This window comes from Pseudoliparis swirei, chromosome 18 (genome assembly GCF_029220125.1).
Source record: "Pseudoliparis swirei isolate HS2019 ecotype Mariana Trench chromosome 18, NWPU_hadal_v1, whole genome shotgun sequence".
Lineage (NCBI taxonomy): Eukaryota > Metazoa > Chordata > Actinopteri > Perciformes > Liparidae > Pseudoliparis > Pseudoliparis swirei.
The window spans coordinates 12,901,330-12,921,744 of record NC_079405.1 but is presented as its reverse complement, the minus strand read 5'-3'; the positions used below and the strand labels follow the sequence as shown (position 1 = coordinate 12,921,744).

At 42.0% G+C, this 20,415-nt stretch overlaps 4 protein-coding genes across 10 annotated transcripts in view; 3 read left to right on the top strand and 1 right to left on the bottom strand.

Annotated features, from left to right (window-relative positions):
• Nucleotides 1-448: 448 nt before the first annotated feature.
• fam83e (family with sequence similarity 83 member E) lies at nt 449-5,622 on the top strand. The gene is made up of 9 exons (XM_056437890.1): nt 449-1,277; nt 1,855-2,001; nt 2,896-3,020; nt 3,106-3,531; nt 4,131-4,190; nt 4,279-4,350; nt 4,436-4,673; nt 4,750-4,956; nt 5,123-5,622. The coding sequence occupies exons 1-9, from the start codon at nt 807-809 to the stop codon at nt 5,297-5,299; spliced, it is 1,923 nt and encodes a 640-aa protein (XP_056293865.1). The 5' UTR covers nt 449-806; the 3' UTR covers nt 5,300-5,622.
• Nucleotides 5,623-6,293: 671 nt separating this feature from the next.
• Nucleotides 6,294-11,020, top strand: utp3 (UTP3 small subunit processome component). Of its 2 annotated transcripts, XM_056438312.1 has the most exons (16): nt 6,294-6,459; nt 6,719-6,806; nt 7,739-7,795; nt 7,894-7,950; nt 8,037-8,136; nt 8,222-8,290; nt 8,397-8,518; nt 8,723-8,878; nt 9,016-9,087; nt 9,323-9,363; nt 9,448-9,544; nt 9,742-9,879; nt 9,978-10,111; nt 10,191-10,263; nt 10,476-10,583; nt 10,734-11,020. In XM_056438312.1, the coding sequence occupies exons 1-16, from the start codon at nt 6,443-6,445 to the stop codon at nt 10,821-10,823; spliced, it is 1,419 nt and encodes a 472-aa protein (XP_056294287.1). In that variant the 5' UTR covers nt 6,294-6,442; the 3' UTR covers nt 10,824-11,020. The 2 variants fall into 2 exon arrangements, with proteins under 2 accessions (XP_056294287.1, XP_056294286.1); XM_056438311.1 differs by having other exon boundaries at nt 10,476-11,020.
• ppcs (phosphopantothenoylcysteine synthetase) lies at nt 10,854-13,409 on the bottom strand. 5 transcript variants are annotated; one of them, XM_056438315.1, is made up of 5 exons: nt 13,374-13,388; nt 12,503-12,616; nt 11,856-12,389; nt 11,677-11,780; nt 10,854-11,546 (listed from the first exon to the last, which is right to left on the bottom strand). In XM_056438315.1, coding segments are annotated over exons 2-5 (957 nt in total). In that variant the 5' UTR covers nt 12,504-12,616; nt 13,374-13,388; the 3' UTR covers nt 10,854-11,228. The 5 variants fall into 5 exon arrangements, with proteins under 5 accessions (XP_056294290.1, XP_056294289.1, XP_056294288.1 ...); XM_056438314.1 differs by lacking the exon at nt 13,374-13,388 and adding an exon at nt 13,290-13,370; XM_056438313.1 differs by lacking the exon at nt 13,374-13,388 and adding an exon at nt 12,800-13,360.
• A 6,344-nt stretch (nt 13,410-19,753) lies between these two features.
• Nucleotides 19,754-20,415, top strand: part of foxj3 (forkhead box J3) — a 75,139-nt gene continuing 74,477 nt past the window's right edge. Inside the window, exon 1 of one of the 2 annotated variants that reach the window (XM_056437371.1) lies at nt 19,754-20,051. The gene's annotated coding sequence lies outside the window, so the exon portion shown is untranslated. Of the gene's footprint in view, nt 20,052-20,158; nt 20,249-20,415 lie in introns of those variants that run through there. The other variant, XM_056437372.1, reaches the window with a different exon arrangement.

Genomic DNA, 20,415 nt, shown 5'->3' with positions numbered 1-20,415 from the left:
TCAACAAACCTACCTGTCAGGCTGGACCAGTTCAAAGGGTAAAACTGTGAGGTAAATAGCAGCCTCTTAGATATGGGAATGATTCCTCCACCTTTGAGGAATGTACGGCCTGGAACCAGAATATCAGAGATGAGTTATTTGAAATCCTGCAGCTGTAAAATCAGACGGAGACACAGTAGGATCGTACATTTGTGTCAGAAGCAGGAAACTGATCTGTCAGCTGTGAGGAATTTCTGTAACCTGAGAACAATGTCGGTAAGAAGGAGTGGAAGGTAAAGGAGTCGTGAGATGACATGCAGGTGAGGGAACATATTAACATCTACAGCTGCTGACAGCTTATGAGAAAACTTGAGCCTGAGAGATGAGACAGGCTGCCCAGGAGGTGAGTTTCACATTCTGTGGCTTTGTGTGTGTTGAAACCAATTTTAGTTTTCAGAAACTGCTTGCTTCTAGTCATCTATTTTTTTCTTCTTCTTCTTACGTAAACATGAGGTGGGGCACACGGCTGACGCAGGACATCAAATGTGCTCGGGACTAGACTTGTGAATCCTAAACAGACTTTTTCTCCGGAACTATTGTCTGCAACTTCAACAGCAAGATATTATCTTTGCTCTGGGCAGCTCTGACGACCATGGAACTATTGTAACTTTGGACTATTGTAACAGAGGGATGAATGAAATCCCTTTAACGAGAAAGAAGGGTGACACGAGTCGGCCTGTGTTAGTCTTGTCGCCACACAACAGGAGTCGGTAGTGGAACACTTTGACAGGTATCACCTATTCCCAGAGACACGCCAGGCTGCGGCAATGTCGAGCTCACAAGAGCAGAGCCTCGATGAGAACGCAGTGTTCCTGCCGGTGAATGAGTTCTCCGCAGAGTTCCTCCATTGTGAGAAGGAGCGTCGAGCAGTGGAGAGACTCCTGAATGCAGGACCAGAGGCCTTCTACAGCTCCATCGGCACAGAGCGCTCCGGCTGCTTCCTGTCTTCTGAGGAGGTCAGCCAGATATCCAACTGGGCTCAGGACTATCGCTCGAACCCGCAACAGGTGCAAAGTCAGCAGGTGAATGGAGAGGAAGGCAGCTCAGACATGGAGGACATCTGTTCCACTTACTTCCCTTCCCAATCAGACATACCAGCCCCCAACCTGGACCTGGGTTGGCCTGAAGAAGTCCCCATGGTGCCAAACGGAAGCGTTAAAGTCCACACCAGCCCTCCTGCTGAGGGACAACCTCCAGTCAGACAGATCATCAGACGGCACTTGCAAAAGGCTGGACAAGTATGCAAATATCCTTTTATAGATGAACACAGCACATTTCTTCATAAGGGTGGAGGTGAAGTCCATCAGTACTAACTTGAGGAACTGGTATTTTACTTATCAAACACTTAATACTTTCAAACCAACACAATTCAGAGAGAAATGTTGTAGTTGTTGTAGTTTGGGCGCCACTGTGTTTATTTTGTGAATTTAGTTTAAGATTTGATTTGAACATTATAAACCAACTAAAATATTTAAAGCACTGCTTCAGTTTAAACTTTTCAATAGTTTATTGACTATTCAGACATGAAGCAACCTGCACCAACTACAATATAAAAATGGATCTTAAAGGTTAATACATCAATAAACGACAACCATTTTACATAATCTGCTTTTACTTGACTCCATTTTGCGAGTAATTGCCGTCTGTTCAGTTTTTCTCCTGTAAAAGCTTCATTACTTCTTTCATTGTTACACACCAAGGCAAATGCACAACTATTTCCATCTGAGAAAAACAAGAGGATTTCCTCTTTGTTCCTGCCACTTTCTGAATAATCCTGACAATTACAGGCTAAGTGACATTTTGTGTACTATACAGGTAATTGCCATCGTGACCGACAGATTGACGGATGGTGCAATTATTGGTGATTTACATAATGTTGCTTCACGGGGCGTCCCTGTCTACATTATTCTGAATAAAAGGTCCATTCAAGAGAACTTCACTCTGAACAGGCTCAGGCATCCGGTGAGTCACCTTCTACAAATCAACACACACCTATAGCGACTCTCTGCTGTGTACGATTGACACGGCAATGAATACACCAGAGACTTAGTTTAGCTAAAACCCTACACCACCAGTTTAGAAGAGCAACACATGGTGTTGTGGGATTCTTTCGCAAAAAGATTATATCTCAATGTACAGTGCAAATGTGCTCTTGAGAAATGTCCTTCACTTTGGCATGCTTACCGTGGGAATGTAACTTGTATTTTTAACGTCACATAGTTAAAACTGGTTGCACAGCATTCGTTGTTGCCTGTGATTCTTTCCAGTGGTGAAATAGTGTACCTTCTATTGAGAACAGAAATCTTATTTTCATAAGCCAGACATGAAAAGGATGAACTCAGTCACTGAATGAACAGAAATTAGAACTCTTCCTGTATAGTGTTGCGGCGATGACGTATTTTATGTAAGCCAACTGCAGAATGTAGTACGGCACCGGTTCCCTCGAAGAAATTCCAATTGGAATTTTCCATTGAATTTTGAATTATTGCAGAAAATAAAAACATCATAAATTCAGTAAAAAACACGTTCATGATACTTAATCTTCACAAATGAACAACACTTTTATGATTTTTGTAGCGTGAATGCAATCCCAAGGAGTAAAAAAACCTTAAATTTTTTTTTAAATGTCTTAATCTTGTGGTACCCACATAACTTATTTGTACCTGTAAATATAAAAATATATCAGCATGTTAGCATTTAGCTCAAAGCCCCTTTATGGCTCTTGACCACTGTAGAAATACAAAGTTTGTGTATGACATATGATATTACACAACGCTTCATCCCATTCCATCATGGATGAAACTCCAAGTTTCAGTGTTCTCAAGTTTCTAGAGTTTCATTTTAAGTTTGTGGCAGAACATGCGGGTCCGTGTTCTTGGAGGGAAAAGCTTCTGTTCAAGGACGGGAAGAATGGTGGTCGGAGAAATGAAAGACAAGTTCCTTCTGGTGGACTTAGAGACAGTGATTCATGGCAGCTTCAGGTGAGCAGTTTTTTTCATTTAGCTCATTTATTTTGTATCACACACACTTGAGAGTGATGAAACACGCTGTCTTTGCACTCTGCAGCCTCACATGGACAGACGCCCATCTGCACCGGCAGCTGATCACTGTTCTAAGCGGCCCAGTTGTTGAATCATTCGATAGGGAGTTCAGGATCCTTTTTGCTGCTTCGCTTCCCATCCCAGACACATGGAGCCTTGCAGGTATTCATCTCGATGTGCCTCATCAGCTGAAAGACCGCTCAGATCTTGCGTTTCAAAGACCTCACCATTCGGAACCTGAGATGTTCAACCCCCCATCACCACCTGCTGATTACCTCCTGGACTGGGAAGCCATGGGTGTTATCCAGAGGAACCGTTGCGTCCCGGAAATTCCTCTTGATCAGCATGCTGAAATCATGGCCAAGGAAATACCACTGCAGAGCAAAATGCTGTTTATGAAAAACACACCCATTGTGGAGGGTTTCAGAAACCAGTTTTTTGAAAACACAAGGTAATCGGATCATTTTGACCTAAAGGTGCAATATGCGGGATTCAGAGCATAGCAACAAACGCCTATTTGCTATCTAAATTATAGTGGAGTAATATCTACCTCAGCAGAGAATGAAGTCGCTCTTCCTCTGTGTGTCAAAACCCAAGCATCTTCTTTGCATGCTTTTCGACTTGTGTTCGTGCCCCACTGGCAACCTCACAGTGGTCTGTTCTGCACTGCCTTCATATGGCGGTAAAAGCCTGTTGTGCAAACGGAGTGCCCCCCATCCCATTCCCCATCGGGTAAACACTATTCGCTCTGCCGGTTTGCACCATCTGCACTGTCAGCTGCGAGTCACTGGCTCATGTTGGAAGCCTTTGAAAGACAATAGAGATGCTCCCAATGTTGTATATTGCACTTTGAATCAATCTAAGTTGTCTTTTTTTTTTAGCAATCATACGTACGTATGCAATACAGTTTTTTTTTTGTTCTACTATAACCGACCTTGCAATGAAACTTGCACCAAATTTAAACATGTTTAATGCGTGTGATAATTCAGAATTTGCCCATGCATGTAGCACAGCATAGTTGGGATAATAATCTCTTTTTGTATGTGACAGGGTATTTGAAAACACCTCTCCAGTCACAAACCATATGCCATATAAATCAACAACTTTCAAGTGAGTCTTGTTACAGCCAATTCTGTCATTATACAGAGTCATGGCTCTTTTCTTTTTCTGCTAACATTAAATGCCGATCTTTTCCCAGGGATTTTGATAATTTTCAGATCAACACACAGCCCTGGCTAACAGATCCAACAACTGAAGAAAGAATGAGAAGGTAAGACCTAAAAGATAAATGAAACACACTGAATACATTATTATTGATATATCATATCAAAAGGAAACATTCTTTTCTGCTGCAGGGTGGACCACATAGTACATAAAGCCATTCCCAGGCAACTCTCCATTGAGAACAACACCCATTTAGATGACCAAAAAACAACAAGACTTATTGATGATAAAGCAACAGAACCAACACACAATATATTCATACATTCCGCTTCTCCGAGAAGAGAGCGATCAAGGACGGAGGCCATTTTGGAAGATGAGCGCAGCGTAAAACAAACGAGCTCCAAAGTGGAAAACACACCATCTTCTCGAGTAAGTAACTCCCTTTTCTGTCAAAACACTTTCGTTATATTTGAGAAAAGAAATTGAGAAATTTCTCTCCTCACAGAAACCTCTCATCCTGAGGATGCCCCAGTCTGAGAGCACCAGCTCTCCGAGTGACATTCTGAAGAAGGTTCAGCCTGAGCACAGCACTTCAGGACTGCTCAGGGTAGGACCGCAGGTCCCTGTGACAGATCTGAGCCAGTCCATGATGGAGCGGAGCACACACAACCCGGATGGTGACCCAGTCTCTGTGCCAAGGTTTACGACCAGTGTAAGTGTGTGGATACGCTGTGTTCCTCTGTAATGGAGGAAGAGATACTTATACAGATATACATGTATATCTCTCAATAACTTGAATCTTTCACTCAATTTATTGAGCTTGAGACAATTATTCTTGTGTTTTTGTTGTCGTCATCAATCTCCTGTTTCCTTGGCAGGCCTTTGACCCGGATTATATGACACCGGCTCTTGCTCTGATGAAGAAGAGGAACGAAGAGTTGAAACCATCCTTGTACAGAACTCCAACAGACTATCTGCCCAGAGAGAGGCCTTGCAGCTCCAATTATGCACACTGGAGAAGGTCACTGGCAGAGACGGTGGGAGAACAGGAATGAGGGGCGAGGAAACAACTACATGAGCAATATGTTCTGCAGTATAATCTTCTGTCCCTGAAGAAAGGCAGCTTCCATTAACTGATAGTTACAACGTCTGCAGTGTTAATTACCCAAGTTATGCCCCGAAACAGGCTGTGACCTTGAGAATAAAATCATTGTTATATATGCAGGATGTACTAGTTATATCCGTTGATTTAATGTACCACTGAATTTTATGGTTTGGTGTTTCGCATACAGTGTGTTACTTTATATGGACCTGTACTTGTACTTGTATATGCAAGATTTACTTTAGAATTTGTTTTAATAAAAATAATTATTCTGTTCTTGCTGATCACCATGAATATTTGAAACTGTTTAACCACTGGATGGCTGTCACAGAAAAATAACATTGTACACTTTATCATGAAAAAGAATATAAAGGAAGACGTTGAGTGTGCCAAGAAGATGGCAAAAGGTTCAATGTTGAAATAGACAACAGGCCAGTAGCTAAATAGTAACAGTTACAAAAATAAAAATAAAAACAGTTATCAATACATAGCCAATACATAATAAGTCAAGAAGAATATATCTAAATTATTAATCACAACTATTCGCCAGCAGTAAGCTAATTCGTAGTGGAGAAAACTCCTTTAAAGCATCATGTCGAGAACTTCTGGGACAGATAACTGAAAACAATGCAGCAACGGAATAAGTGAAATTGTGTACAACATATGTAGATTTTAAAACTGAGTTTTGAAAGTATTTATTAAGTTATCCAAAGGGTTTGAATGGCTGTGTTGACATATGATCTCAGACTTTTTTTCAAAAGTGTAAAAAAGAAAAAAGTACCTGAGTATTAAAGGTTTGCTGGAGATAGAGAACAAACATAAGGAGTAAAGTACACTACAAATAGTACATTCAGTACTCCAGTCCAGTAGGGGGCGCGATACGTCTTGCACGTTGCTGTGTAGCCCGCTATCTAAAGTGTAGAAGAAGAAGAAATCCCGGAAGCACATGGTCACCAAACCAGATTGGAGACGCGAGGATCAAACTCGACTGGATATTACACTTTTTATCTTCAAATATCAACATTGATGCGCGACGGTGTAGTTTTGTCATCATTGTTCGTAAACGTGAAGCAAACGCTTTTGATTAATTTCCATCATGGGTCGAACAAAAAGGTACGTTTGGCTAAAGCTAGCTCACATCGGAGTTGTTTGTATGTTTTAAGTTATGCTTACGTTAAAGGTTGTGTCTGTACTCTGCATTATTCTGGTCATTAACACGGGATACCTTTTTAGTACACTTTAGTCTCATAAGCCCTGACATTCTTCTCATCGGGTCCTACAGGAATTTAACATATTTTAGTTATTTAAACATCTGTATCTTTCAGAGCAACGCTTCAAGTCGACCCCTTCCTCTTCTTTTTTTATTGCGCAGGGTTATAAGGGCACCAAGACTAAAAAAGACCGAGCAATTTGGTGAAGATGACCCTGACGCCTACAAGAACATGCCTGTCCCTGATAAGGTAAGAGCAGCCTGCAGAAGACCCTGACGTTTATAAGGCGACCGGAAAGGTCCATTACAGCAAGTAGCCACACGTGTGTTGTATGAGCACTGTGATGCCATGTTGTTGCATGACATAGACGTGTTTTTAAAGCCAAACGTGTTATTGCATTACTACTATATCACACACAAGAGGAAGGCCAACGGAAAAACATATACTAGAAGTTCAACATACTCAGAGAAAAGAAGTGTGTATTGCACTGTATATATCCAACAGATGTTGACTATATTAATTGATGGGTAAAACTGTACACAAATATATCAAAGGGGTCATATCAAGACTATTTTCACATTCAAAACATATTAACATTTTTTTCTAACATTGTCTATCTTAAAAAGAAGAAGACTGAAACTGCCTAGTTGGCTGTAACTGGCTTGTGGGGAGAACTATGGTGCACCTATGCAGAGGTAGTTCTCAAGACGAGCTGCACAATACTCACTGAAAAAGGGTTGAGAACCACTGATCTAATCGGCCTGCATGTGACGGGAAGCTGAGACTCATCTGGATGGCTTGTTAAATAACATGTCTGATCAATCCAGCCCACAACAACTGAATGGGTAGTCTTAGTTCACAGTTTATGGGTTGGTAGGCACTCCAGATATGTGCACAAGCACTTTTACACACTGATTTTCTTTTAACCATACTTTAATATCAACAATGTGTTGACGGTTGGCTCCAGTATACAGTATTACATGCAAACTAAAGGTAACTGGTAAAACAGGGGATTAGTCATTTCAAAACTTTTCTTTAATACCTTAACGTTCTTATATTGTCAACAATCTGATGTTATGTAATCTAATTCCATCAACAAACTGTCACCATGTGAACTCTGCTTTGGTGTTGTAGTTACTTTCAACAGTCGGATATGAACATTACTTCTCTTATCATTTCAGAAATCGTCCCAGTACACAAAGGACAAAATTGATGAGTTTCACGATGAGAAGATTGCGGTAAGTTTACCTCAATAGTATATCTGTGGGACATTTATGGGGCTGCTGTTTTTTAATCTTTTCTTAACTTATTTTTTGCTGCGGTCTCTTTGCCACAGAAACTTCTCGCCAGTGGTGTTCAGCAGGACAGCGACCCGGAGGAATTGGATGATGAGGTGATGACTTGTGTGTTATATTTGGATTTATCTTTAGAAGACAAATGTCGTTCAGGAATACATTCAAGCTCAGCTGAATTTCACAGGAGGAAGTGATGGCCCTGGACGATTCAGAGGATGATGATGACGACGACGAGGATGAGGGGACCGACATGGAGAGTGATCTAGAGAGCAAAAAAGAAGATGGTAAACATAAAAAACATGTTTACCTCCAGGATTTGTTTTATTTTCATTCTAGCTCATTTAACCGTAACTTTATCGTCTTCCTCAGATCTTCCTAATGAAATGGCATGGGGCACCAAGAAGAAGATGTTCTACGACTCTGACTATGTCGCCACTAGTAAGCATCTTTTATCTCCAACAATATTATTGGAGCAGTTCATGACAAAGTTTTTGTCTGTGTGGCTAACTTTTGCTGATGCTAAATTTAAATTGTGTTTTTACAGAGGGGAGATCTCAAGACGAGTTGGAAGCTGAGGAGGAAGAGGAAGAAAAAGAGGCTAAAAATATCCAAACACGTTTAGCTGCCAATCTGAGCGAGGAGGATTATGATTTAAACTTTTTTCAGGTATTTTATTGTTAAATTCTCCTGTACGCATGCAGTTTCAACATGTGATGATACAATGTTGTTCTTCCTCTGCACACATGACAGTTGTGTGGTAGGCGACGCCCTGAGCTAATGTCTCTTTGTACAAACGGCCACCTGCACTCAAGGATAAACTGTGACCTGACAGAATACATTATTAGAATTGTTTTGTTTGTGTTCATGAAGGAATTTGCTGTGGAAGAGACAGATGAAAACAAGACTGTAGAAAAAGAAGAGAGGATTGTGAAAGATCTGAAGCAGATGTCTCAGAAGGAAAAAATGAAACTTTTAAAAAAGGAGTCACCAGAGCTGCTTGAACTCATTCAGGACTTCAAAGCAAAGGTAAGACGCATGAATGCAAACCAAAATACATCCGTAAAACAACCTTAGATTTAATTTGCCAAAATATATTAAGGCAGTTGCCACAGACCAACATGTAATTGATGTGAATTGTTTTTGTATGTACTTAATATATGCAGCTCAATGAACTAAAGGATGAGCTGCAGCCTCTCATACAGATGGTCAAGGAAGGAAAGATCCCACCAGGAAAGGTGAGTGCATTTTTAACTAAATTTCCAGCTGTGAATATGCCACCAGACTGAATTCTAAAGGCTATTTTTTGTAATAATGCATCCAATTACGAAGTTACTCGTAGGGATGAACCTACAGACTCGGAGCATCAGCTACTCCGCAGAATTGTATCTATGGCCTGTTTATAATAAAAGTATAATTATTGTTTCCAATCCAGTATTTCAATCTGAAAAATTTTCTTTTGGTTTTCCAAAGGGTGCTGACTACCTCAAGACAAAACAGCAACTGTATCTGAAGTAAGTTCGAATGTAATTGTAATAACATGTTGCAGAATCACATCGTCGTCCTTCATTGAATGGCTCATGGTTTTTTCCTCCCAGTTACTGCACAAACATCAGTTTTTACTTGGTGCTGAAGGCAAAACGAATCCCTGCCCATCACCATCCGGTGATTGAAAGACTGCTGACCTACAGAAATGTAAGCCAACACAATGACATCGACATAGTGTCCCTGGAAGTAGTTTCAGTGTCAAGAAAACAGTCCATTTACCTTTTTAACTAATTTGACAAATAAAAAACAAGGATACAAATCATGAGAATGTAGTATCCGTCAACTCACTTAAAAATAAATAAAAATCTGATGAAGCATTCTGACACGTCCATTCCTGTCTGCAGCTCATCAATGAGCTTGGTCCAGTGGATGCTCGGCTTGCACCTCAGTTTCGCACGCTGCTAGCTGGTGTGGAGAAAGAAACGACCACCAGCCGGCCAGCAGGGGGCAAGAAGACCAGAGTCACCAGCAAGATGGAAAAGGTGAGTTGTGGTTTTTTTTTCTTTTTCTCTCGCTTTGAATCTGTTGCTGGTGTTTCACCTAAAATGTGAATGGATACTGAGTGCAAGTCGCTTTGCAGGATTCTGGAGAAGCTATGTCGGAGGTTGAGGACGACTCAGACCTGGACGAGGAAGCGGCTCTGCGTTTCTACAGAGAAGTGGAGGAGCGGTCAAAATTGAAGAGAAAGCGCACTGCTGTCCCAGAAGCTAAAGAGTAAGTGTCATCCAAGTCTTCAAAATAGCAGTTGGGACTAAATCAACTGCAGATCTGATGCATTTTCAATATGTTTCAGGATGGAGGTGAAAGAAGATGAGCAGCAGCAGCAGGAGGAGGATCCAGATGCTAAGAGAGGAATCACTTACCAGGTACACAGTTAGTCAAAACTAGATTCACTTAATATTCAAAATGAACATTTGAGGACAAATCTTAGAGGGTAAAATGTTTATTTATTGTTTTTTGATTCACGAGTGTATCTACTGGTAAACCAAAAGTACATCAGAGCCAGCTTACAAATGTTTTTTTTCTCATTACTCATTCCTGAAGTTGTTCTAATGATGGGCCTCTACCTATTCCACAGATGGCCAAGAACAGGGGGCTGACACCCAGGAGGAAGAAAATTGATCGTAATCCCAGAGTCAAGCACCGAGAGAAGTTCAGACGAGCCAACATCCGCAGAAAGGGCCAGGTTTGCATTCCGCACATTGATGAGACTATTTTTATTCCGCTGTTTAAGTGCATCATAAAGCTCCTGGGAACGGTCTCGGTCTGTCGACGCATCAGCTTGACTCAAGAGTATATGTGGCCGTGTCAAACACGTCGTGTTCCTATTCACCAGGTGCGAGAGGTTCGTCGGGAGGAGACGCGATACAGCGGAGAGTGGTCTGGTATTCGTGCTGGTGTCAAGAAGAGCGTCAAACTTAAGTAACCATGCAAGAATCTCAAGTATGCTGCAAAGCAGAATCAAAGGATTTAAACATGTCTACATGTAATCTTTCTTATAGATGTAGTAAAAGCATGTCACTGAATTATTCAGCGGTCAATAACTGTTGTTGTAAAGTCCTCAATGTGTTTTCTGTTCTAGATCATTGCACAATGTGAATAAACTTGTCTTTTGTATCTGTTCAGAGACAACATAAAGCGGTCTGTTTTTAGAGCACATTAAAAGTACAAGGGAAGCCATAATTTGTTAATAGTTCCAATTATTATTCTAAGTTATGCAATTGTACAGCATATACAGTAAGACAGCATAACAGGCAATTAGGAAATGAAGCCCAACACCGGATCGGGTAAGAGCACAAACATGCAGTGTTGATGATTTCTGTCAACCTCCTTATCGAGTTATGAACTTGCTGTGTGCCGAGGTCAGGTTGCTCACTATCCTCTCCTCTATCTCCACGTCATTCTTCACATCCTCATCTGTGATGATCAGCTCAGCCTGAGTTTCGGGGGTCACCACCACCACATAACCCCGTCTAGAGTCCAGCACGTTGGCCACTACCGCCTGATGCCTGTAGGTGTCCAGAGCCCGTCGAGCCCTGTCCAGCAGGATGGTGGCATCGGTCTCCAGCTTAAACGATATGACAAAAGCTTGAGGTGCCCAGTCTTTCACCAGCGGGGACAGTATCTTAGGGACCATGTTCATGCTGAGCTGAAAGGGAGAAGGAAACCAGTATATTTGCATTCATTACAAGGTTGTGGGTATTCAGCTAGGGTAGCAGCTCTTTGAAGCGACCACAAATTGTGCATGTATATTAGCGATAACATATTTTCTCACTCACTTGAAGGGGTCCATTGGAAGACTGGATTTTGTGTTCAGGCATCTCAGATGCTGGGATATAGAAATCAGACACCGCTGCAGCCAAGTAAAACATGGCTTTGGATCCTGAGTGCAGAATACAGAGTTATGAACAATATGCGAGATAAGAACCACAACCTGTGCGTAGTTGTTAATCTGTACCTATTGTGCTGAGTGCTTGCGCTGCTGCTTTGAGTAGATGCAGATACTCCGACAGAGTGCTGAACTCGATGGGCAGAAGGAGTTCGCCTTCTTTCATTTCCTGATATTGCTTCAGTGCTTTGCCAATGTTGGGAAGCACCTGCTGGTCAACCACCACGTCGGAGTTGCCGTCCGCTCCTTCACCCCCACTGAACTTCAGGGCATCCAGCATGTTTATGTTTGAGAACATCCGTGTGTAGGGGTAAAGGGAGCGATGCCTGTGGAGGAAGATGACAGCGTAGCCGGACTCTATGAAATACTCTGCTGAGGAGGCTCCTCGTCTGCCGCTGCTGAAGTTATCGAGGAAACGAACTGTGCGGGACTCCAGGGGCACTTTGGTTCCCCCCGATGTGATGAGAACCACCCTGCGACCTGCTGCCGCATGATGACTGGCGAAAACAGCCATCTTCTCTTTGACCTCCCCGACATGGGAGGGAACGGCAAATTCTTCAGCTAACTTCCCATCAATGGAAGATATTCTGGGTTTAGCCATCACTTATTGAGAGAGAGAGAAGGAATCATGAGGAAGAATACTAAATTAAATCACACTGCTTTACAAATTGTGTACTTTATACTTTTAGCACGTGCTGCCAAGACACAGTACGTACTGTTGAAAGGTGTTATGCATCCAACTGGGGCATAGTACTTAACATTGCACTTTGACCCTCTTGCTCATATTTGCTGCACAGAGGATTGTCGGTCAGAATAGCCAGGAAGGCGTCCTGTAGGAATCAAACTGAAGCAGTAGGACATCCTGGTATCTTGCACATACTGCATTTGTTCCATGTATTGGGGCAAACTACATCTTTTTCTGGGATGATAAATACTATGGGTATTGGAATGCAGAGTATCTCTCAAAAAATGTCAATTCCAATTGAATGCATACTCCATGCAACAGTACATACTTTGCAACAGCAGCTGCGGTGTTTCTGGCAGACTACATTTAGTATGTTAACTGATGTGGATCGGTCAGTATGGGAGACTAGTGATGGACATTAAAAGTCAATGTCACGCCAATGATTAATAGAGAATGTTTGCATGTCAACGGGTGACGACAAGACGATCACACTTGACGATCTGGGGAAAGTAAAAGGCATAACACGGTTACCGCCGGTAAACCTGTGGAAGGATCATTCTGCCCGTTAAACCTGTTGTATTCCGTCTTTAGGGAGTCTGACATTTTCTTTTTGATCTATATAATGAACGTACAGTTATACCTCTAAATGATTGAAAGATATAGTAATCAGTTACAGATATCTCTAAAAACAAATATAAAATGTCTTCCAGTTATTGTCGATATCTTTGTTACCCATTCAGACTTGTGGTAAAACAAATATGACTAAGTGGAACGCTCTTCTGGATATCTCAAATGTAACACGGCTCGCAACAACTCACGTTAACGTTACTTGCGGTGAGGCAATGTGCCACCATGACAACATGCAGGAAAGTAGTTCAAGACAAAAGAGAGAAATGCCCTACTTTATATCCGGAGGTCGTTTCTCAGTCCGCTTCTTCACAACAACTTATGTACTTCCTGAAACCGATGAGCTGAATTCTTTGGTATTTATAAATACAAAAGACTCCCGACATCGCCCCCGGTGGCCGAAGATGGTACTGTCGCTACCACCACGCATGGTATTTATGAGTAGGGATGGGTATCGTTTGGGTTTTTTCCGATACCGGTGCTAAACCGGTACTTTTAAAACGATACCGGTGCCTAAACGGTGCCTGAACCGATACTTTTTTTTTTTTAATGCACAATGAGGACATTAAAAACCTCTTTGGCCATATTCCCTGTAGAAGCCGTTATCATGGAGCACTGACACACAACGGATATCAGACTGTTAACATACACAATATATGTTCTCCATTATGTGATGTGATATGTATTGTCATGTGCAGACCTTATCGGGTTAATCCTGTCACTGTTTTGATGGGCAAAGAGAACAACCAATCAGAGGTACTGAAGATGACACGTGACAAATAAAGTTTTGCTTCTGACAGCGAGAGTTCCACTGAAACAAAGTGACGCCCCACGGTCTTTATTCCTCCGTCATTATATTCCCGGTAACACCGGGTATACAGCCGGGACCGCTGTACATCAACACATCTGCTAGCAGACTGTCACGCTCGTAGCTCGTGCTAGCTACGAGCTAGCGCTAGCTTAAGCATGGTTATAATGGCTAGTTTATTATTTCTTGGCCTACTTTTATGAATGCAAGACTTGCAGTCAACGTTACGGTACTAATCTAAGTTCAGGCTGCTCGTCATAATCGGTCTCCACGTGTTCAGGGGGACCGGTGACGGTCTCCCCATCGCGCCCAGCCTGACGCTGGTGTGCTCGACACGGGCTCACGTAGTCACACACGGCCAGGGTTGCCAGGTCTGTGTGACAAAACCAGCCCAAAAACCAGCCCAATATCAGAACTCAAAATATGCCCGTGCCAAACCATATACACTGCTTTTAAAGTCCATGTCCAGTACCGCTGCTAACCATGTTGGTGTCCTAAGCATAACTCCTTCATGATGGGGGGGGGGGGGGGCAGGGGGGGCGCAAGTGACTTTCTTTCGTCAGGCGCGGCACCGGAGCTCTGCGGCGCGCGCGAGACGGAGATCGGAGTCGTGTTAACCCGACAAGTAGAGACAGAATGACATGCTGCTGTAGAGACAACCAACAACAGACGTATTGGAAGCTCATTCTGCACATGCGTTAAATGCGTTACAAAAATTAACTAATTAATCCTGTAATTTAATCATAACGTGTTAACGCGTTATTTTTCACAGCACTAATATATATATATATATATGATTCTTTGAAATAAGTTTTTTTGAGAAATCATAGGTTAGGGCACTTATAAGCTAGATAGCTTCAGCCTCGACCTTTTCGGTCAGCCACTTTCTTCTTTTGTTGAATTCTGATTGTTGTATATTTTGCTGATCGAAATAAACTAAACTAAACTAAACTAAGGGGTTAAATAGGGCCCCATTTGTGAATCCCACAGAACCAAACCCACCCCGGGATGGGGTGTAGGAGTAATCACACGAGGTGATTCTCGCCAAACCGTCCCACCCCGTTGGGGAGGTCGGCGATTCATAATCAGACTCGCCAATGAATCGCTCCTCCCGTGTAGGCGATTCTGAATCGCCTATCACCCACCGCTCCTGTGAGATTCACAAATCCCTGCTGCTTTGCTGGAAATCACTTCTATTTACAGACTCTGGTTCGGGGCTCCGTGACGTCACTAGCACCAAAGTGCTTAGATGTCACGTGACAATGTTTCCATGGTGACGGACAAGGTCGCGGAGATCGAAGGCACTGCGCGGATGTGTCGGCGTGTACGTGCTGATCTGGAGTCAGTTTGGTAGGATTTGGGTATAAATAAATTATTTCATTTAAAATATGGATTTTTATTTCAAGATATTCATGTAATTTGCATGCGAAATAGGTCTACCCGAACCAGTGGACAAAAAATTCAACCCGCGGCAACACTTCAAAAGTAGCCCAATTCCGCGGGAAAACCGCGGACCTGGCAACACTGCACACGGCGCAGCCTCCGCTGTCAAAGTTAAATGATAGGCTATCGTAACCTGCTGACAGGGCGGAGTCACCAGAGAAGTTCACAACAATAGTTTTTTTCAATTTTAATCGGCTCAGGCACCGGAAAGAAGCACCGAAATGTGCGTTGCGTTTCGGTCCGGGTAATACCGGTTGTATTGGAACCGGTACCATATTGGCACCGGGTTTCGGTAACCAACCCTATTTATGAGTGGAGAAAGATATGTTTTTTCACTTTCATACAGTGGCGGGCCGTGCATTTTCTACCTAGGCCTTCAATGCCGTCTCACTACAGCTGAACAACCTAATGTAAGATTAGTTCACCATGTATTTATGTATGTACATGTGTATATATCAGATAACCTATCTATCCCGTCGCGTGAGACTTTTACTGCTGGTGAACTTTTATTTCTTTTTTTTTTTTCTTTAATCATGAACCAAACCAATTGAATGAATTAAAACCTCCTTGTCACCACCGTAAGAGCGTTAGCCCATACGGGTCCATTAAACTATCAAAACTCAACACAAAATAAAGGTGCGCTCCTTTCTAACATTCAAAAAAAAAAAAAAAAATAGCTCAAAGCGGAAGTATATAAAAACACATAAAAAAAAACCAATAAAGCAGATACAAAATAAGGCAATCAACACAAAACAATAAACCTTTTAAGGGGTTATTTACACTATCTATCTCCCCCCCCCCAGTCTACGAGTATCCAGGGTACACATTCTGGTCCCCAGGACTCTCCCAGATCCTCAAGTAGGCTTGAGACCAGTGCTTGAACCTGCTCTATCCCTCCACCCCCCCAGTCTACGAGTACCTAGGGTCAGTCTCGTGCACAGACATTTTGGGGGGCAGGTGCTCAAACCAAAAAAAAGGGCACCCATTGGCAAAATGATTTTTCTATTAATCACTGTAACTTGAAGTGAGCAAGTAATTGGTTGTTACGAAACACCTGAAACACATTGTGTCGTGAGAAGACATGAGAACTGAAGACATGAGCGCATGTCGAGGCAAAATTCTTACAAGAACTCAAATAAATGCCCCGACAGATATCCAAACACATTTGGGGGGAATTGATGACAGAGAGTAAGTGTTATTCTTAAATACTGATAAATGAAGAAAAAATGTGTCTACGTCCCTGGGAAATGAATCTTGAGCCAGAGATGTGCCAGTTGTCGATTTACAATATCCTATTTCTGATGTTCAGTTGTGTCTATTCCCCAAGTCATGTGGTATAATAAGTTGGCTGTACTCAAAGAAGAAGAACAACTCATATTGTCATGTAATTTCTGGATATATTGTACTTGTGTGATACTGGGTATTGACTCTGTGCAGGTGTGTCTACATACAGATGTTCCAGATGGGTGTGTTTGTATACGTCTGGCTCGGCGAAATGAGGTGACCTCTTTGTATGTATTGTTTATGTATTTAATGTCCTGTACTTTAGTGTATACAGTGCGAGGGATGGGGGAGTGGGTTTTTATATGATATTTCAACAAAAAGATAACAATGGAAATATCAGTTCATGTTTCTGTGTTATGTACGTGTCAATATTTCCAAATAAAAGAATACATTATTTGTTTAAAGAAGAACAAATGTTCTTAAGACTTTACTAAAAAATATAATGGACAGTAATCATTTGACCTCTCTAACAGTTTCAAGAAGTTGATAGGGGAAAAGTATAGCTGTCAAATAAATAAAGTAGTTTAGTCGGAAGACCATACACCTGCAAGCCCGCGTCATCTATTGCTCATCCATCTGCCAATAATCAATGAAAGTTTCATATAAGATGTCAGACTGAACATTAGCATCACCAGCGACACACACTGGGAGAGGGGAAGTTCCTCTATATTTTGAACTGGACTGTCCCCGCTGACTCGCTGTAGTTTATTCTTTGTGCGTGTTTTCTTTCTCCCCGAAACTCCTTAATAGGTTAAAAGAACTAATAAAGATTGTGTTTAAAAAAATACAGAATACATAACGGCTAGACAAGCTTTTTAGTTGTCACATTGGAGCTTCACTAACGATTATTAAACACATAATACACTTCTAAAACCTGGCTCTTGGCCTGTATGTTATAATTCATCATATATTTCCCCTTTGACTCAATAACTTGACGGGACCTAAGAAAATGCAACATTTCCACCTTCAGAGACTGTCATGATGGACTTATTAATGAGGAAGGAAAATGTTGCTTTGCTGAATGTTGGAGGGGGAATTTGGATGGGAATTAAAGACAAGTGTGAAAACCACTGCACAGAGGTTTATTGGAAACTGGAAGGAATACATTGTCTAATGAATGTACGGTGTTTACATGTAGTGTCTCAGATAAGCAGCGTTATGAAAACATACACACTCTAATGATGTGTTTCAATCTGAAGCCGCAACTTGAACAGAAAGGCAGGGACATGTTTGTTTTTAAAATGATTAATCATTTATTAGGCAGAGGATCTATTAACAGCAGTCCTCGGATCAACCTACAAGAGGCGCTGTTGCCCTGCCGAACAGAAATACACAATATTTCACCATGGCTGCTGTCCTTGATACGAAGTTTGATTGTGTTGATTCAGCTGATTAATTTCTGCAGATTTCGTCCATTATGTTTATAAAAACGAAATGGCTATTTTACTGAGACGTCACCAGTTAAATAGACTTACAAGTTGATTCGGGTTTTTAAAAACCCATACCTGGAGTCCTGTGTGCAGTTCAAGAGAAACTAAGTCAGGATATTTGAAATTGGAAAAGATGCATACAATCTGAAAACGACAATACAATACACTCAAAATAGCTACTTTTACAAATAAAGATAATTTTAAATCAAAAAGTTCAATAGCAAAATATAGATCAATAATTTATTTATAATCACCCAAAGGACAAAAACAAAACAACAATCTTTTTTCAGACCGATTGTTTTCCACTGATGATTTTTTTGGATTGCCTCCAGCTGGAGGATGTAGCCCTGTGGGACTGAAAGGACCCAGTCAGAAAAAAACTAAATATTTTAAGGCCTCAAAAGTAACATGTCTCAACACTTTGTTATAAGAATATATTTAACAATTAGGGTAAAACATAATGCTATAACTCACATATACCACATACAAACTTTTAGCTATAAAGTATGCACATTAGTTTGAGACGAGGTCCACGTGAGCTCACTGCCGAGGACCAGGGCTGCAGTTCCCATTAAGGACAATGAGGTCATGTCCTTTTTCTTCTTCCCTGGAAATGTAACCTCAAGTGCAATTTACGCTGTACAATGGAGAGTTTGACATACTGGGGATTGTCGAGGACATTACAAAAAAATGTTTTACTCACTTTTTTTTAAATGGGCGGGCCAAGAAAAAAGAATGAAGGGATAAATGAATTCAGTATTTTACTAGAAGATGTTGTCCATGTCCAAGTTTCTCCCAACTCCTAAACTATGTATAATGTAATCCTATTGAATCTTTAATATGTTTCTATCAGCTTCTGTATAGTAATCAGCACCACTTTAGGATTAATCTTTATACAAATATTTTATTGATAGCCTAAATCATGAACTGATGCTTGGTCAGTTATCATTCTAATGACATATTGTTAAATAATCTGCGATAGGTGTTTATCCTCCTGCAGATTAAATAGTCTTTTTTTTGCTTTTTAATTCACCAGGAAGCCAGTAATGGTCGACTTTCACTTCTGGAAAAACCGGCAGCAAATCAGGACCCAAATCAATGTATTAACAACGTATTACTGTATGACTTGTGAACCCACAAGTGTTAATTAAAATATTATCATCATGAAATAGTATAAGGCCTTTTTTGCAATATTAACACATACAAAGCATACACACCAGTCAAAGAGATTTTCTTTGAATAAAAAGAGACTTATTACACGGCGGTGCCCACGTGGACTTTACCTTTTCTGCTTTCATTTTGTGATACTGATTACTTGCGTGTTTTCACTTTTTCATTTAATAGGCAGTATCTAATGCTATACGGCACTTTGGGTTATATTCACTTATAACGTTACCTTTAAAAAATCCGATTTGTGATTAATTGGTCGATTAGGCAAGGTCGCGTGTGGGTGCACCCGTTACCGTCTACACTGCGGGATTGCGCGTTTGACCGCGCGCTAGTTTCTGTGGCGGCAGGGTGGTGAGAGAGAGAGAGAGAGAGAGAGAGAGAGAGAGAGAGAGAGAGAGAGAGAGAGAGAGAGAGAGAGAGAGAGAGAGAGAGAGAGAGAGAGAGAGAGAGAGAGAGAGAGAGAGAGAGAGAGAGAGAGAGAGAGAGAAAAAAAAGCTTCATGTGCGTCGTCGTACGAGAAAGTAGTTCCGGGCACCTAACCCAAACGGGGGAGAGTCCCGGATGTTGGCTCGGCCGCTGAGAGAAAGGCGAACTGGAGAAGGCGGAGAGAAGCTGAAGAGGGACGCAACGGCACCGCGGGCACACCGGCGAAGCTACGGCGCTTCTTTGCACAGGACGATAACGCCAAGAGCACAGGACACTCCTGGGGAGCCCCCGCGAGCGGAAGAAGAGGAGGTGGAAGGAAGGGGAGGGGGCAGTTACTCTGAAACTACCGTCAGGATTTAACAGAGCCGCCGTCACAGCAGCGTTCACCCAGAGTAAGTGAGCTACGCGGGCATGGAAGTTGAACTAAGGCCCACGAAATGGACGACTTTAACGGGGAAGTGAGCTGCACTGAAGTTCTGGGGATCGAGCCCGGTGAACAGGCCTTGGCACAACTCCTTTCCGCCCGCTGTGGCGGGGTGTGCTGGGGGACACCGTTTCCTCTGAGGGAGCCAGTCGGTGTTTCCCTGTGGTCAGTGTTAGTACACCCCGACCGTGTTGCTGTAACTCTCCCAAGTTGACAGCTCTCGTGTTAGCCCGCTATCACCGCCGGGCAACCGGTGACAACTGACAGGGCAACTTTGACAGCTAGCTAGCCAGTTTTGGTAGCCAGCTAACTTTAGCTGAGCGTTTGTCGGC

Coding starts and splice junctions, on each gene's coding strand:
- fam83e (XM_056437890.1), top strand. CDS start 807: ATGTCGAGCTCACAAGAGCAGAGCCTCGATGAGAACGCAGTGTTCCTG. Junction 1,278..1,854: donor ACTTGCAAAAGGCTGGACAA/GTATGCAAATAT, acceptor TGTACTATACAG/GTAATTGCCATCGTGACCGA. Junction 4,351..4,435: donor ACTGAAGAAAGAATGAGAAG/GTAAGACCTAAA, acceptor TTTCTGCTGCAG/GGTGGACCACATAGTACATA.
- utp3 (XM_056438311.1), top strand. Junction 9,545..9,741: donor GACTGCTGACCTACAGAAAT/GTAAGCCAACAC, acceptor TCCTGTCTGCAG/CTCATCAATGAGCTTGGTCC. Junction 9,880..9,977: donor TCACCAGCAAGATGGAAAAG/GTGAGTTGTGGT, acceptor GTCGCTTTGCAG/GATTCTGGAGAAGCTATGTC.
- ppcs (XM_056438316.1), bottom strand. Junction 11,781..11,855: donor GCAAGCACTCAGCACAATAG/GTACAGATTAAC, acceptor TTCTGCACTCAG/GATCCAAAGCCATGTTTTAC. Junction 11,547..11,676: donor CTTCCAATGGACCCCTTCAA/GTGAGTGAGAAA, acceptor TCTCCCTTTCAG/CTCAGCATGAACATGGTCCC.